This window comes from Phragmites australis, chromosome 1 (genome assembly GCF_958298935.1).
Source record: "Phragmites australis chromosome 1, lpPhrAust1.1, whole genome shotgun sequence".
NCBI lineage: Eukaryota > Viridiplantae > Streptophyta > Magnoliopsida > Poales > Poaceae > Phragmites > Phragmites australis.
In genome coordinates this window covers 51,419,286-51,435,684 of record NC_084921.1, presented here as the reverse complement: position 1 = coordinate 51,435,684, position 16,399 = coordinate 51,419,286, and the positions used below count along the sequence as shown (strand labels likewise).

The 16,399-nt window shown below is 44.6% G+C and overlaps 2 protein-coding genes across 2 annotated transcripts; one reads left to right on the top strand and one right to left on the bottom strand.

Annotated features, from left to right (window-relative positions):
* The first annotated feature begins 301 nt into the window (after positions 1-301).
* LOC133925974 (probable methyltransferase PMT26) lies at positions 302-5,506 on the top strand. The gene is made up of 9 exons (XM_062371712.1): positions 302-470; positions 983-2,106; positions 2,201-2,350; positions 2,746-3,016; positions 3,102-3,212; positions 3,693-3,867; positions 3,954-4,226; positions 4,549-4,743; positions 5,094-5,506. Exons 2-9 carry the CDS (start codon positions 1,108-1,110, stop codon positions 5,308-5,310), a joined length of 2,391 nt encoding a protein of 796 aa, XP_062227696.1. The 5' UTR covers positions 302-470; positions 983-1,107; the 3' UTR covers positions 5,311-5,506.
* Positions 5,507-5,969: 463 nt separating this feature from the next.
* LOC133925984 (gibberellin 20 oxidase 2-like) lies at positions 5,970-9,102 on the bottom strand. Its single transcript, XM_062371722.1, has 3 exons — positions 8,460-9,102; positions 7,991-8,312; positions 5,970-6,626 (listed from the first exon to the last, which is right to left on the bottom strand). Exons 1-3 carry the CDS (start codon positions 9,008-9,010, stop codon positions 6,333-6,335), a joined length of 1,167 nt encoding a protein of 388 aa, XP_062227706.1. The 5' UTR covers positions 9,011-9,102; the 3' UTR covers positions 5,970-6,332.
* Positions 9,103-16,399: the final 7,297 nt, after the last annotated feature.

Genomic DNA, 16,399 nt, shown 5'->3' with positions numbered 1-16,399 from the left:
TGACCACCGATGTCAGCCTAATGGAACCTAAGCTGGCTCACAAATCTCAAACTTTATTTCCAGGCCTAATTTTGCCCAGTCTTATACGAATTCCCTACTCTGCGTTAAACAACATCTATATTCTAATTCTATACCGCGTCGAAAAACCTTGCGGTTTCTTCTTTCGCAGCCCCTGATATCAATACTCTGATCATGTAAGGGCAAATGTACAAAAATACTCCACACACGAATCGGACATTTTAGTCAAAAATTTCCCCGACTAATCTAACCCGTATGTACGGTCTAGTGCCTGCCCATCTCCTCCTCCGCTCACACTCCACTGCCCGCTTCACTTGCGCTAGCTGTGTGCGCCTTTATAACGCGGGGAGGCCGGTGCCGACGCAGAGAGCCCAAGCACAACGCGCTTCCTCACTCCTCTTCGAGATCCGCGCGGAGGCGGAAACCACCTCCGTTGCTCCAATTCCGGCGAGGTACGAATCCGCCGCCTCTGCATTCCCCGCCCCGTTCGTTTTCTTGCACCCGCTTGCTGGCGCAGATCCAGCAAGCGCGTTTGCTTCATTCCACCTGTTAGCTAGCCTGCCGGCTTATATTGCTGGTTCTGTTCTGGAGTCCATTACCAATTAGTCTGCGTTTGCACCCAGCTCGGAACCAGCTCGATCCGCAGATCCGGTAGCGATCGGTGGATGGAATAGGAGCTTGTCAAATTTCTATGTGCTAAGGTTTTTCAATGCACGCGCTTTAGTAATTTCCTTTCCATGTTTGGCCACACACGAGGAGATTTCTTTGCCCTCTGCGTGTTTTTTATTTTCGGAAGGAGTTGCTGCAGTAGGAAACGAGAGGCAATTATAGCACAAAGAGCGGATCTTTTTTGCATTGTCGAATCGGCGTTGCTTCTATAGATCTAGTGTTTCCTTCTTTAGATCCAGTGACTGCTTTAAATCCGCAGCGATTTAAGTTCTTGACGAGGTGTGGTCTGCTGTAGGTGCGCACGGCTGTAGTCTGAAGAAGCAGACACGCTGCGATTTTTGGGGTTCTTGGTCGAGCCGGTAGTTGGTACAGACAAACCGCGTGGAGGTTGGTGGTTCGGTTCATGTGAGAGTGGTTTCGATGGCATTTGGCCGAGGTGCAAAGATGGACGGCCGGCGGCCGTCATCGTCGTCATTCTGCACGACCACCACGGTCGTCGTGTTCGTGGCGCTCTGCCTGGTTGGCGTGTGGATGATGACATCGTCCACCGTCTTCCCACTGGAGATATCGTCCAATAAGAAGTCAGAGGTGAGGAAACCGGCCCCAGCAGTTAACTTCGGTGCGTCAGAGGAGGCAGCATCTGGCAATGCTGGTGAAGGTTCTGAGAAATTTGAGGATACCGACAACAATGACAATGTCCCAGACGAGTCGAAGAACAGGGATACCCCTGAGGAAGAGAAGTTCACTGAGAACAGGATGGAGAAACCGGTGGAAAAGACTGATGAAAAGGAGCCAGAACTACCTAAAGAAAAGGAAGACACCAAGGATACATTCGATGATGCAAATGGAAAATCAGAAAGGCGATCGGATGATGTAAAGAACGTCGATGATGAGGAGAAGAGCGAGGAAAAGAAAGATGATGATATCAGAACTGATAATGATGATGAGAATTCTGATGGTGAGAAGAAGGAAGGTCAAGAAGAAAAGTCTGAAGGCGATGCCACTCAGGAGGAGCAAGCTCAAATAGAAGAGAAGGTGGAAGAAAATGGAGAGAAGGAACAGAGCTCAAAGTCTAACGAGGTATTTCCTGATGGGGCTCAATCAGAGCTTCTGAAGGAGTCAAATGCCCAAAATGGTTCATTCTCCACACAGGCTGCAGAATCAAAGAATGAGAAGGTAGTCCAAGCGTCTTCAGAATCTTCAGGTGACGCTACCAGCTATAGCTGGAAATTATGTAGTAGCAGTGCCTCGACAGATTACATTCCTTGCCTTGACAATGAGAAGGCTATCAAGAAGCTTCGAACTACCAAACATTATGAACATCGTGAGAGGCATTGCCCTGAGGAGCCTCCTACTTGCCTTGTTCCACTTCCAGAAGGGTATAAACGCCCAATTGAGTGGCCGAAGAGCAGGGACAAGGTGATTCTGTCTTTTCTTTATTTAACAGCACCGAGTTATCTTTAGCTGACCAAGATCCCTTTTTGCTTATTACAAGTTGCACTATTTTTTGCAGGTATGGTACAGCAATGTTCCTCACACCAAGCTTGCCGAGTACAAGGGGCACCAAAACTGGGTTAAAGTCTCCGGTGAATATCTCATGTTTCCTGGGGGTGGGACTCAATTCAAGAATGGTGCACTCCACTACATTGATACTATTCAGCAGGTTTATTATCGCTACCCAGCATCCCATATTAGATGTCATCCTTAGTTAGACTGGTCTGCTTCATACTTTCGAACATCAGTGATTGATTTATTTTTAATACTATTCCACAACATAATTCTGAGGCAAATGTCACAGCGACATCCTTCAGAAAAATTGCACGGGGTCAAGAACATTTTTATGTTTTAAACTTAACAACAACGGACTTTCACATTCATACTTGCACTTTTAAGATACCCCCCTTACCAGCTAAAACTTGCCTTTTTTTTTTAATTGTCTTCCTTACAGTCAACAAAGCAGAATACTGAACCATGGTTCTGAAATTTTCATGTTGCATCTGCGATGTTGATATTATTACTTGTACTTACTTTCTGTGCTGGTTAAACTTCTGTATGCAGGCACTGCCTGATATTGCATGGGGCAAACGAAGTCGGGTCATTCTAGATGTTGGTTGTGGAGTTGCCAGCTTTGGAGGCTACATGTTTGATAGAGATGCACTTACAATGTCTTTTGCTCCAAAAGATGAGCATGAAGCTCAGGTACAATTTGCCCTAGAAAGAGGAATTCCGGCAATATCAGCTGTAATGGGCACCAAGAGACTTCCATACCCCAGCAAGGTCTTTGATGTCATTCATTGTGCTCGTTGCAGGGTCCCTTGGCACATTGAAGGTTTGTCTTGTTCGTGGCATGTCTTCCTTTATTTTATCAATTTGCTCTTAAAGTCAATCTTGTTGCTGACTCTGGCTACTTTCAGGTGGCATGCTTTTGCTGGAATTGAACCGCCTGTTACGCCCTGGTGGCTACTTTGTCTGGTCCGCCACCCCTGTTTACCAAAAGCTCCCAGAAGATGTTGAGATTTGGAATGGTATTGCAGTAACTGCTTCCTCAAATTTCATCCAAACTCAATGAAGTCATGATATCATTGTCCACATATCAAAAGAGCTTATCATTTTGCAATAACAGTATATATCCGTCAATAGAGTAGCTGCTAACTTGATTTGTTACGGCAAAAACAAAATACCATACAGCCTCCTAGCTCTAATAAGGCGTCCATACTAAATAGTTATACCCAAGTTTTCATCCAGACACTGAAACACATAAAGAAAATATCACACTGTCGCTTGTAATGAAAGTTTAGTTAGCCTTGACTTTTCAATTTTTTGTAGCAACTACTGATAGCACAAATTCACCTTCTTTTGAGTGAGAATTGTGAATAAGTTCTAAGCATTGGAGGCACCCAGCTTCATGAATGGGCAGCAAGGCTTGCACTTGCTCGAAAAATACATGCTATGAACCAACTGTGCAAAAATAATTTTATGTCTAACACCCAATTTCTTCTTTTCAGCCATGTCCTCTCTTACAATGTCCATGTGCTGGAAGATGGTCAACAAAACAAAGGATAAGTTAAACCAAGTTGGTATGGCCATATATCAGAAGCCAATGGACAACAATTGCTACGAGAAAAGATCAGAAAACAACCCACCATTATGCAAGGGAACTGATGATGCAGATGCTGCTTGGTATGATTTAGGTTCTTTGAGTAGACCATATTTTCAATGTGGTGAAGTACTTCTCTTCTTTGTTTACACAACCTTTTGATATACAGGAATGTACCCTTGGAGGCATGCATGCACAAATTGCCTGTTGGCCCAACAGTTCGAGGGTCAAAATGGCCAGAGTCATGGCCACAAAGGCTTGAGAAGACCCCTTTCTGGATTGATGGTTCTCAGGTTGGAGTCTATGGAAAACCAGCAAATGAAGACTTCGAGGCAGATTATGCTCACTGGAAACGGGTTGTAAGTAAATCGTATGTGAATGGCATGGGAATTGACTGGTCCAAAGTGAGAAATGTCATGGACATGAGAGCTGTGTATGGAGGGTAAGTAATTGGTTCGCTTTCTCAGTTTCTTGGACAGTTATTTTTTTGGTAATTCAGATTACACTTTCTTCCTATTGATCCAAGCTGGCAGAGTGCTAGCTGAAAACATAATTGCCAACTCGTCCGTAAGTCATTAAGCAATTTTCTTTTTTCAGTTAAGCTGGGGAAATGTAAAACCATTTGTTTTTCTTGGTGATGCATTTGGATTTCAAAACCACTCATTTTTACCATGGTTTATTGAAGACTGCTGACAATGAGAAATTCATTTTAGCACCCCCTTATTGTCATTTCTTAGCTAACGTTTTACATTGTTGCATGGCAGTTTTGCTGCAGCTCTGAGGGCCCAAAAGGTCTGGGTTATGAACATTGTGCCAATTGATTCACCGGACACATTGCCCATCATTTATGAGCGTGGTTTGTTTGGTATGTACCATGACTGGTGTGAATCTTTCAGCACTTACCCAAGAACATATGACCTTCTGCACGCAGACCATCTGTTCTCAAAGCTCAAGAAGAGGTTAGTCTTTTGTGCTCTTCATGATTGCAGTTCTACATGCTTGCCAATAGCTTAGCTTTATTCAAAGCAACCAGTAAAGGATTTATGATCTTGACATTGGCCTGCATTTGTTATCTAAGCTCATTGAATACCTTATTTTCACAGTTTAACTGACTGGCCATTACTCTATCCTTCTGTGATATATACAATTGGAAGTCTGAAGTTCAAACCGATTGATGTGATTAGTTCAGCTTAAACTAATAATCCTTTGATGTGTTTGTTGAGTCCGATCTATTTCTTTGATTTGTATCAGCAGCATGTTTGCACGTATATACTTGTTGTGGAAATTAATCTGGGTTCTTTATTTGCAGATGCAAATTGTTGGCAGTTTTTGCTGAGGTTGACCGAGTATTGAGGCCAGAAGGCAAACTGATTGTGCGGGATAACGCAGAGACAATAAACGATCTGGAAAGAATGGCGAGGTCCTTGCAGTGGGAGGTACGCATGACCTACACCAAGGGTAACGAGGGACTGCTATGTGTTGAGAAGTCGATGTGGCGGCCCAAGGAGGTTGAAGCAAGCACATGAAATATATTTTGAAGAAAACTGTTACTGGTTAAGGTAAATTAGACGAATTTTGGCTCGAAAAGACAAAATCTTTGCTGTAATTGTAGAATAATACATCTGTTTTTCCCCATTTGTTGTTTCTGAGCTTTCAAACAATCGCTGTAAGATAGTAGTGGAAGTCACAGGAGAATTCAATTCAATATTACCTTCACATTCACATGGTCTGATAGCAGCCGATCAATCTTGAACTCAGGCTACGTTTGACCTCCTCCATGAGATCTCGCTCAACACTCAACAGTTACATACTTGGTGCCATCGATTGACATTCATATTCCTATGGAGCTATGGTGGTTATATTCTGCCCAGCATTGTGACAAGTTACTGCATCCATGGACACTGAATTTAGTGGAGCAGCTGAAGCTAGGGTCGCGCAAGCTGTCAACTGCTGTGAAAAAACTGAATCACTGAGAAAGGTACAAAAATGTTCAGGATGTGGCATGGTCGGAAGCGGTTGAATGCAGAGGTCAAATTGCAGTCGGATGTTTTTGTCTCAACTCTCAGGCATGGATATTTTGTAGGATATGCAGGCACGCGTAAAATGTCATGGTAGATCATTGTGTTAATTTACAAATTGAACGACCTGCATGCTTGTTTTTTGCTGCTCTGCATTCGCCGTCATAAGATAAAGAGAAAATCAAGTAGGAACCCAGCTGCTGTGTCTCAAAAAGGAAGGTTTCAACTGCAACTCCATTTTTGCATTTCAGCTGAACATCACACATCTCTCTTAAGATAGAGAGAAAATGCAGAACGGAATCCACCCGCTTGCTTGCTTGCTTATTATGGAGTATCTATGCAGATATGTACACTAGGCTGTCGACGCATCAGGCAAGCGCGCCAGCGTCCAAAAATGGGGTGGCGTGGGGCCCGCGGTCCACGTGGCCGCCACATCCCGCCGCGCCCGTGTGACCCACGCGGGCCCCGGCAAAAATCGCAAGACGAAGGAGATGGCTCGAGGCTTGGAGCCCGGACGGTAGCCTTGCTAGCTAGGTGCATGAGGTTGCCGCTGCCGCCGCCTCCTGGGCTGGGCCGTGGGGGCAGAGCCAGCGGGTGAAGGCGTCCAGGGTGCGGGTGTCGGCGCGGTAGTGACTTTGCGTGAAGCGCATGAGGTCGGCCCAGGTGAAGTCCGGGTACTGCCGCGGGGAGGCACCGGTGGTGGGCGGCGGGCGCACCACGCGGTCCTCGCGCGGGCACAGGAAGAAGGCTAGCGACCGACGCTCCTGCCTCCGGTTCACCACCGCGCGGTGCAGGCAGCTCTTGTACCGCCCGTTCGACAGCGCCTGCATGCACAAGAATCAAACAGTCAAACTCAGACATGACACGCGGACACACAATTAACGTTTTCTCCTTGAGAAGAGATATATGTTATAACACAACTCCTATATTTCAGACTTCTGAAATCTTATGAACATGGACATAGGCGCCTATGAAATCCCGGGTGAGATTTTATTCGAGGGGTTCTTCGTCGTCAGTTTTAGATGAGGTTTAGGGAGCCAAGTTGATCCAACGGAGAAGGTAGGCGCAGGGGCGAGGTGGCGAGGCGATAGGTGCCATCGGTTAGCTAATGGGTTAGGGTAGGGCAGGAGAGCGCGAATCAACCGAATTAGCGTAGCGGGGTAGCCGTAGAGGGTGGAGGCAAGACGAGCGACAAACGGTACGGACGCGCGGGAGCTACAAGATGGATGTGAGCCCATCCAACAGCTCACAGCCATCGTTTGTAAAACCAGACGTATAAAGAATACCGTTAGCCATATTATAAAATATAAAAATGGTTGTCGGATACGTGCAACCACATTGGGGGGAGCACACGGCTTTCCAAAGCACAGGAGCTCGTCTGTTGGGGTGCATCCATTCCGGCGGGCCAGGTATGGAATTGGAAACCGCAGGCATGAGCATGATGGTGTCGTGCCACCCGCACGCCCAAGGGGCCAAGCAAGCTGGAGCCCCGGCGTGGGGTGCCGCGCGCATCGCGAGCAAAACCGCGACAAATGCGAAATGCGGCGGAAACGGCTAGAAACCGGGGTCGGCAGCCATGTCGAAGCAGCTAGCAACCTGGATCGGAGCTGCCGCTGGCAGTGGTAACCCCAACCCAACCCAACCCTGCGTTCCAGCTCGTGCGGCGCACAGCCACGGCACTGTGCGTCGCGGATAGGTGGAAGCCGTCTTCCAATCCGTTCCCGGACACCCAGAGGTGGCACCAAAAGCAAGAAAACAACGAGCGCGCGCACCTGGGCTGCGCGCGGGTCCCCCGCAGAAAGCCCCACCGTCCGCTGGGCGGCATCGTATCGTATCCTCCATTCCTCCTCCCCTCCCCGCCGCAGCCAAAGGCTACAAAACCCTCTCACAACTCGCAAGCCTCCAACGGCAGAGACCAACAGCGAGCCAACCCCCGGACAGCTCCTCTCTCTCTCTCTCTCTCTCTACTGCGTTGCAACTTTTCCGCGGACGCGATCGCGATGATTCACGGATAGAGAGAGCTAGCCCTACCGAGTGTAGTGTAGCCCACCGAGATGGAACCAACTCGAACGCATGTCTGCATTGCGCTACCACCGTTGCAACATGTCATGCCTACGTGTGCGTCGTGTAATCTGTCCAACTAGTTGTATCAGAAAACAGAGCAGGAAAAGAACAGAGGAGCTCATACCATGAAGGTGTCGCCGATGTTGATGACCATGGCGCCAGGGACGGGGCGGACGGGGCGCCAGTCGCCGTCGACGAGGACCTCGAGGCCGCCGACGTCGTCCTGGAGGAGGATGGTGAGCGCGGTGGGGTCGCAGTGCGGGCCCGTGCCCAGTGTGCGCTCCGGCTCCGGGCACGGCGGGTAGTAGTTGCACCGCATGATGGAGCGACTGTCCTCGAAGAACTCCCGGTAGTAGCCGCGCTCCACGCCCAGGCTCAGCTCCAGCAGCTCCATGATCGTCAGCGACAGCGCCTTCATCTCCTCGCAGTACCTCTGGTACACCCGCCTGCCGTACATACACACGTGGTTCATATGTGTTCGATCCATCGCTGTATATACGTTGTTGAATACAATGCCAAGATTCATGGATGGATATGCATGATTAGGTGGTTGGTTCACTGGCTGGTGAATTAGTGTTCATTAACGTTGTTACCCCATTTGCTCGAAATCTTGGCCGAGGATGCTGGTGAAGTAGTCGACGACGACGGGTGAGGCGGCGCCGTCGTGGAAGCCGAAGGAGAGGGTCTCCTTCCATGGGAGCTTGGATGCGAAACGGTCGGCGTGCGCGCTCGTGTACCCGGACACGGTGCCGGGGACGCGCCGGGCGCGCTGCTTCTCGGCCAACGGCAGCCGGAAGAAGTCGCCGGCGCTGTCCAGCGCGGCGAGCGCCAGGGCCGCGTCCACGCCGTGCCCGCACACCTGGAAGAACCCGTGGGTAGCGCACGCCGCTGCCACCTGCGCCACCGCGGTGCGCAGCCCCGCGCCGTCGCCATTGCGCAGCATGCCCACGTCGACCACCGGCACGTCCAGCTCCGTGGCCAAGGTCGGCCGCGCGTCGGTGTCCGGCCACACGAACGGCGCCGGGATCTTGGGCTCCCGCCGCAGGTCGAACACGGCGGCGGCGGCCTTGTCCTTGGCCGCGGGGAGGTCAATGCTGGGAGTGGGAGCGCGGAGGAGGAGAGGCGGCGCCTGGCTGGAGTCCATGGCCGCGGCTGTGCTCTCGGATCTCTTGCCGTGCTTGGGACACCAAGAGATGTGCGAGAGCTGCGAGTGTGCAGGAGAGCTGTCCGGGCCGGTGGGGTATTTGTAACAGGGGAGTTCGAGGGAGTTCGAGGGCAACGACAAAGGCAAGGGAGGGAGAAAATATTTGGACGTCATTAAAGTAGACCCACCGCAGGGAGGCCATGCCACGCGGACACGGATCCTCTATTACGGCTATTGCACGTCATGATATAGGAGCTCGGATGTCAGGTATCAGCGGTTATACAGTATGTCAAAGGATTCTATCTGTATCACGGATTTTTTGCCCTCATAAATCAGGGGTAACAGTGATATATGAGAAGGTACAGTAATGGGCAATGAGTATTGTAGCAATCATATTGTGTATGGAAATATTGTACTAGTTTTACTGTTTACAGTATATTGTAGCATTAAATCTTATTTATCTACTTACGATTAAACAGCTCACATCAGAATAAAGTCACCGTGACTTCACTTCAACTGAAGTCAGGGATCCCAATTCGCTATACCACAGGGTCTTATACTCTTGTTGGAGGCTGCATCCCATATAAGGCCGAAAAGGGCACCATAAACAATCCATTACTGGCATTTGATTTGGATTAGTTACTAGTCTTTATTTTAATTTTGTAATAGGCAGACTAGTAAAGTGGTCTACTTTAATAACATGGCTAGACTCGTTGTATTACTTTATCACGATAATCTTTAATTAAAAATTAGTTTTTTAGTTTTTTATGAGGTTAATATTATTTAGTTATAAAACACATAAAATTATGATTGTGGGAAAGAAAATTATTTATGCTTCAAACTTGTATCCGAATTATATATACGTATTGTTTTGATTCGTATACGTTTTGATTAAGAGTCAAAATTGTGTGTCAGGTGTAGGTATCATAGCCAAAAAAGAATATATTTACTTTGCCTGCATGCCGTGTCTTATCCGATGTCTGCTTGATATGATGATCTTGAGTTACATGATACTTCTTAATATATTATCTTAGTAAGATTTTTTTGAAATTTTTTCATTATTTTTATTATGAATGTTAGCTATTTATTAATTGTATTTTACATAGACTCTTTATTTAGGTGTTTGATTTTTATAATTGATTTTTTATAAGATTATACTTCATATGGATTCTTATTTTTCTATTATATTCTCTATTTTAATTTTAATTGTTTTTATTTTATTTAGAATTTTTATTTAGAATTTTGCTTCCTAAATAGTATGAAAATCAAACTGCTATTTTTCTATAATTTTTAATTCCAAATTTAGGCATTTATTAATCGTATTTGAATGGACTCTTTGTTACCAAATTTAGCTATTTATTAATCGTATTAGATATGGGCTCTTTTGTTTTATCTAGATTGTTATATGTTCATAACAATAAGTGATCTATATCATTTTTTTTTCAATTAACGTGGTAATTTCGTGGCCTTAAGAGCGAACATGGTGACTCTTTTTTCCCTTAAACAATAATATAATAGATAGCCTTTTCTTTTTTTCTGGGGGGCCTTTCGGCATTTGTATCATGTCTTTTTAAGTTTCACTCCTGCTCTTTTAATATATCTAAGTACTCGTGCATTGTAACGAAAATATAAATATAGGACGTGGTAACATCAAGTATAAACTCAAGATATGAAGATATTGATATGTTATGGTAGCGTCACCGAATGAATACGTCGGGAGCATGTCATAGTTTAATTTTAGATAGAATCCAAAAAGGGAGGAAAATATTATCAGCTAATTTCTCCTCTAATTTATTAATTTATTTTTATTAGTAAAATGAGCCATATATCCGTATACGGTAATAAGGCGAGGAGGTTGGATGACAAGAATAGATGACAAAAATGAATAAATTATTCGGATTTAATGAGTTTTTATTAGATGAGTGAAGAGTAAAGGAGGAGTGACACGATAACTAACATGTTTTTTATACAGTAGGATAATAGATGGATCTTATGCCTATTCATTAAAAAACTAAAATGAGTTGATGCTATCTTAGTTTTACTTCCACTGTATACTCTCTTCGTCCCAAAATATAGAGCGCATAGGAATTTAAAAAAGTCAAACATTATAAATTTTAACTAATAATTAGTCACATTATACATATATTTTAATATACAAAAGTTATATCAATAAATTTGTATTTCATAGATCTTTTAATACTATATTGATTTTGTAGAAATCAATAATGTATTGCAAAATAAATTAAATCGTTAAAGTATACTTTTAAAGATTTTTTAAATTTTTAATACGCTCTATATATTTTAAGATGGATAGAGTAGTTAGTACTCCATTCACAACACGGGTTGCTAGAGGTTTTTTCTTTTGAATTTAATATTGCATTTTGTTAGATTTCATTCGTGGTTGCCTGAACCCCAATATCGCTACAGCCCCCGATGATGCGGTGAGCATATATGCCATATCACTGAACTATAGCTAGTGGAAGAACCATGCATGAACCATTCCTCCAAAAAAAGGCTTCGCATTGTCACGCAGCATAATGACCATCAACATGCCCCGGAATCTCCATTATTGGACCAACATTTGGGTATGACTAATTTCTCAAGCTACTCTCAATGCTTTATATCTTAGGTGATATCTTAAAAGAGAAAGATAATAAGAAATCGAGGTTAAAAAAATAAGCTTCCAATGTATACATGTGCGTTGTTTATTTCTTAAGGTTTTTCAAAATAATTTATTATCTCATAATCATCTAGGATTATTTAAATAACTAGTTTCTTCCGTACGAAACAAGTTTTATTTCTCTCCTTTTTAAATAACTTATCACATCAGTTTTTTACTTATATAAACAACTAATTAATATCTAAAAAATCAATCATATCAGAACATTAAGAGATATCTCACCGCTCACAGTTAATAAAGCTTTCTCTTAAAATAACAAAAATGGTATCGTTTCCAGATACTACCTAATCACGTCGATCAGCTTTATTTATTTTGTCTTTGAAAAAAGTTTCACACGACACAATGCGCACGGTGCATCGATTACGACTGCCGCTTAACCTATTTGACCATGCATGCATGCATGCGAGCACTGTTGATTAGTCAACATGCAGGACTGCGTGCGTCGAGCAGGGCATGCATGCGACGCAGGACGGCTGGAGTTGGTGTTGGCCGCGATGGCGTTTAGAACGTACATCGGTTCATGCACACGCGTGCAAGATCTGGAGCGGCAGCTGGTTAACGTGAGCCCGACTCGGATAAGTCAGCGAATAAACGGCGGCGAGCTACGAGCAGCGGCGGATGTAGACTAGCCAGACAGTGGATTTTTTAACAGTATGATTCTATTTATACGGTTTTTATTAAGGCCTGAATTGTATGTGGAATATGTTTAATGTGTAACTGCATAAATCGGTAAAAATTTAGCGCATACCGCGCGCTCGAATGCGATTGGCCCAGACGCTCGCTCCGTGCTTGTGTCGTCATTGCCAACCAAGCTAATGCTAAAATATGATAGTGGACTTATCTACTTCTCTTTTTTCTTTTTTTTCTTTTTGCTCTCTATTTTTCTTTTTCATCTTCTTTATTTATGACAAAAATTTATTAGGGATTCGAAAAGTTCCCATTAACTGTGGAGCAGTAGGAGGTATGAAGCCACTTGAATTCGCCCCTGGCTAAGGTGATTGGCGGTTTGCACAACCTCACTGATAGCTTACTATTTCACAAAGGAGACCTTTTTGAAACACCGTAATACTTTCTGATTCATGCGGGAAATGCAATGTCTGCTGTGATATTCCTACATGGACCATGCGAAATTCTCAAATCGATACTTTTTAGGAAACCAACAAGGGAGTATCTAGTTATCTGATGACAAATTTAGATATATAAAATTTATTAAATATTAGACCCTTCGATTTAGATCAGACGCTCTAGATTAATCGTAGATTCATTTATATATATAGACGAACACACGCTCCCTCACTTCCGTCCCGTCGCCTCTGCCGCTCCGTCCCCGCCCGCACGTTGCCGATGTGGCTCGCTCACCTGCGCCGCCCCTTCATCCGCCGCTCCTCCACCGGATCCAAGTGTTGCACCTTCCACACGCTGCACCCGCCGCTCCCTTCTCTAGTGCTAGCGCGGCTCGCCCTCCTCCTCCGCCCCTCTCCTTCCTCCGTCGATCTCTCTTCTCGACGCTCCTCCTCCCGACGCTCCCCCCTACCACCGCCTCCCCGATCGGCTCTGGCGGCACCACCACCGCCGGATCTGCCGTCCTTGACCACCGTCACTACTAACCACTCCAACCTCGATGCTCCCACCACCCCCGCCGCCTCGCCGTCCCGTCCATCGCCCTCCACCACCGTCGAGCCAGCATTCTCCCCATGAGTTCCCTCTACAGTCGGAGACCTTAAATCCCCTCAAAACCCAAACCCTTAACCCAACCCAAAACCTAACACTAATCCAACCCTCGCTGGAGAAGACAATAGCCTCGTCGGAGAAGATGAGAACTCACCAGAGAAGAATGATACACGAATTTCCAAGTAGATCCAGGTAAGAAATTCGATAGCTTGAAAAGAAACTCTATCAACAGATATCTAGCAATTTTCAACAAATATAGAACATTTACTGCGCCTATAGAGTAGAAGCCATGAATGATTAGGGTTGGTTATGCGGCTGCCTAATCATACAAGTGACAAGAGGTGGGTTGGAGGAGATGCTTTCGCTTGCTGGCTGCTATGTGTCAAATGCTTATTATATACTTAGGTGCGCGCGCATTAGAAACCCATTATGTATCTTACAAAAATTCTTGGCTTCGCCACTGGAAACAACTTATATATTTCGTGACGGAGGTTCAGTCCACATACTAGGTATGGATTTCGTTTCGTCACCACTTCCATATATAAGATTGCATATCTACCGCCACCATTGTTCTCTTTTGGGTGAAAGGGAGAGAGAGAGAAAGAGTTGGGCCAATGCGTACACATTGGAGAGGTCGAAGGGAGGAGATAGGAATCTTCTCCACTGGCTTAATTTGTTTGTTTGAGAGCCGGGTTGGAACTGTTTGCTTTAACTTTACCAAAGTCTTGTTTGCTTGGTGTTGCTGCTACTGTATTTGTTCATGGTTGGTGCATGCCGTGAGGGAAGCCACACCACACACCAATGTGTCGTGATGTCCCCCATTCGATTTACTTACCGGGCAAATGCTTTCATTTCCGTCATTCACATCGGATCACTTTCTACCTCAATCTCATTTCTCCTTTGGCCTGCCTTCTTCTTTTCACACTCTCTTTCTTCGTCCCAATCATTTGGGTTTTGCATCAGGACCTCAAATAAGATGGCATGCATGTTGCCCGAATCGACATCATATTATCGATTAATATTTGAGAAACCAAAGTGCTTCCAAGAGATCAGACAAATAATTGCTTCACAAAGACAATGGGATACGTATTTCCACACTTTTAGCAGAAATTAAATAAGTGTCAGGTCGTATATGCACCTCATATCCACACCATTAGTTATGCACCGTGACATACAATACTACTATCTCATTTGGAGTTGAAAATTGAACGAAGATAGACCCCCCCCTTGGCCATCGACAATCAACAATACGGCCCCTAGATCGAAGCACCCAAAAAAAATCTATTGTCCAATTATGACTAAATGGCTCCTAATCTGGGGGCAAAACAACACATAGCAGATAGACAGCTAGGTGTCGCATTCCAATCAAATTGGTCCGGACAGGAGCATCTCGGTTGCCCAGAAAGCACTGCATGATTCTTCTGGCACCGAATCGGACGCTTGCGAGATGAGTTGCCTGCTACGCCCTAAACTTTCACTGAAATTTTTACGTGCGCTGTCACTATATGCCCAAACAACGATACTCACACGGTGGACAGATCGTAGTGGTATCTTGACGGTTTATTAGCATCATAGAAGTTAGGTAGAAATATTTATAACTATACTTTAACTATTTTCACTATTATTATATTAGAGGACTTTTATAGTACACCTAAATGAGTGTATACCGTCCATTTTCTTCATCCGGTAGCTTAGATTGGCCCAATGATACTCTATCGCCCATCAGTATCATAGGTATCATTAAAGAATATCATGGGTATCATAAGGGTAGGATTGGAAAAAAAAACTATGATAAACTTGTAAATTATATGTTTAATTAGGGAAGATCAAAATATTAGTTTATTCTTCGGATAAGCTTTCACTTATTCTGTTCATTTCATTTATTAGGGTTTCCACCCTCTGTCGATCGGTCGATGATGGGTGGCGAAAGTTCAAAGTCCGGTCAGTCAATGACGTAATTACCTCTAAGGGTATCAAGATAATTACAATAATACCTACTAAAATAGACGATTGGATCACAACAATGATACTCTTCATCATCTAGTATCATAGTGTACTGTAAAGGTTCTCTTATATTAATGCTTTTGTTTTTTTAAATATTCTTACAATATTCCAGGGTATTATAAATATATTATTACAACGTTATATTATCCCGAACGTGACTCGTGTCTATAGTCACGTGTGTTGGCCAACCCTTCGGCCCGGTAGTTGATCACCTTCGGGTTTCCCTTCGACTGATGGTTAACCATCTTCGAGCTTTCCTTTGGGTCTCTGTTTTATCCTAGATGGTCTTTCGCTCTTCGTATGTGCCTCCTGTAGAGATGTTTTTGACCTCTGGACCTTCGTCCCTTGCCCAGTATCCCTTTGGGCTCCTCGAGGTCTTTGGTGTGTTCTCTTGTACCTTCGGTATTTGTACTTTGCGTTTATCTTCCATTCGACTCCATCTCTATAAGATAATTTTCAGAACTATTTTTTTTATTATATTAATGTTTTCCATCTTTATATGAAAATTTTCAAATCTGGCCAAAGCCAATAAGGTCAGAGAACCACCGGTATGGTACCGTTCCCCAACACCATACGTTTGCACCTGTACCTCTGTTGTTTTCCATGTTTTGTCTGGCCTTCTTCTGTTCATCTCTGTATTTCCTCAGTGGAAGTACATCATCCTGTTCGTTCCTTTAAAAAAGAAGTACATCACCCTGCAGTCTAGCATAAAAAAGAGTACATCACCCTGCAGTCTAGCATATTGCATCACCTGATCACAAGAGAGCAGAGTTTTGCTACATCCACTCGAACCGATGAGCCTTCCAATCCATCCCAAGCTGCCCGGTACCACCAAGGCACCACTGGCACTCTTTATGATCTTTCAGGCTTCAGAGAAAAAGCTCCCTCTCTTTTTCAGACGGGTCACCTCTACCAGACTACCACCATGATCGATGTGCTGTGCTACATTGGTTATCTAAATATTTTTCTTGGATTAATCATTCGTAGTAATTATTAAGCACTTCTGACCTCCCAAAACTATATATAAGAAAACC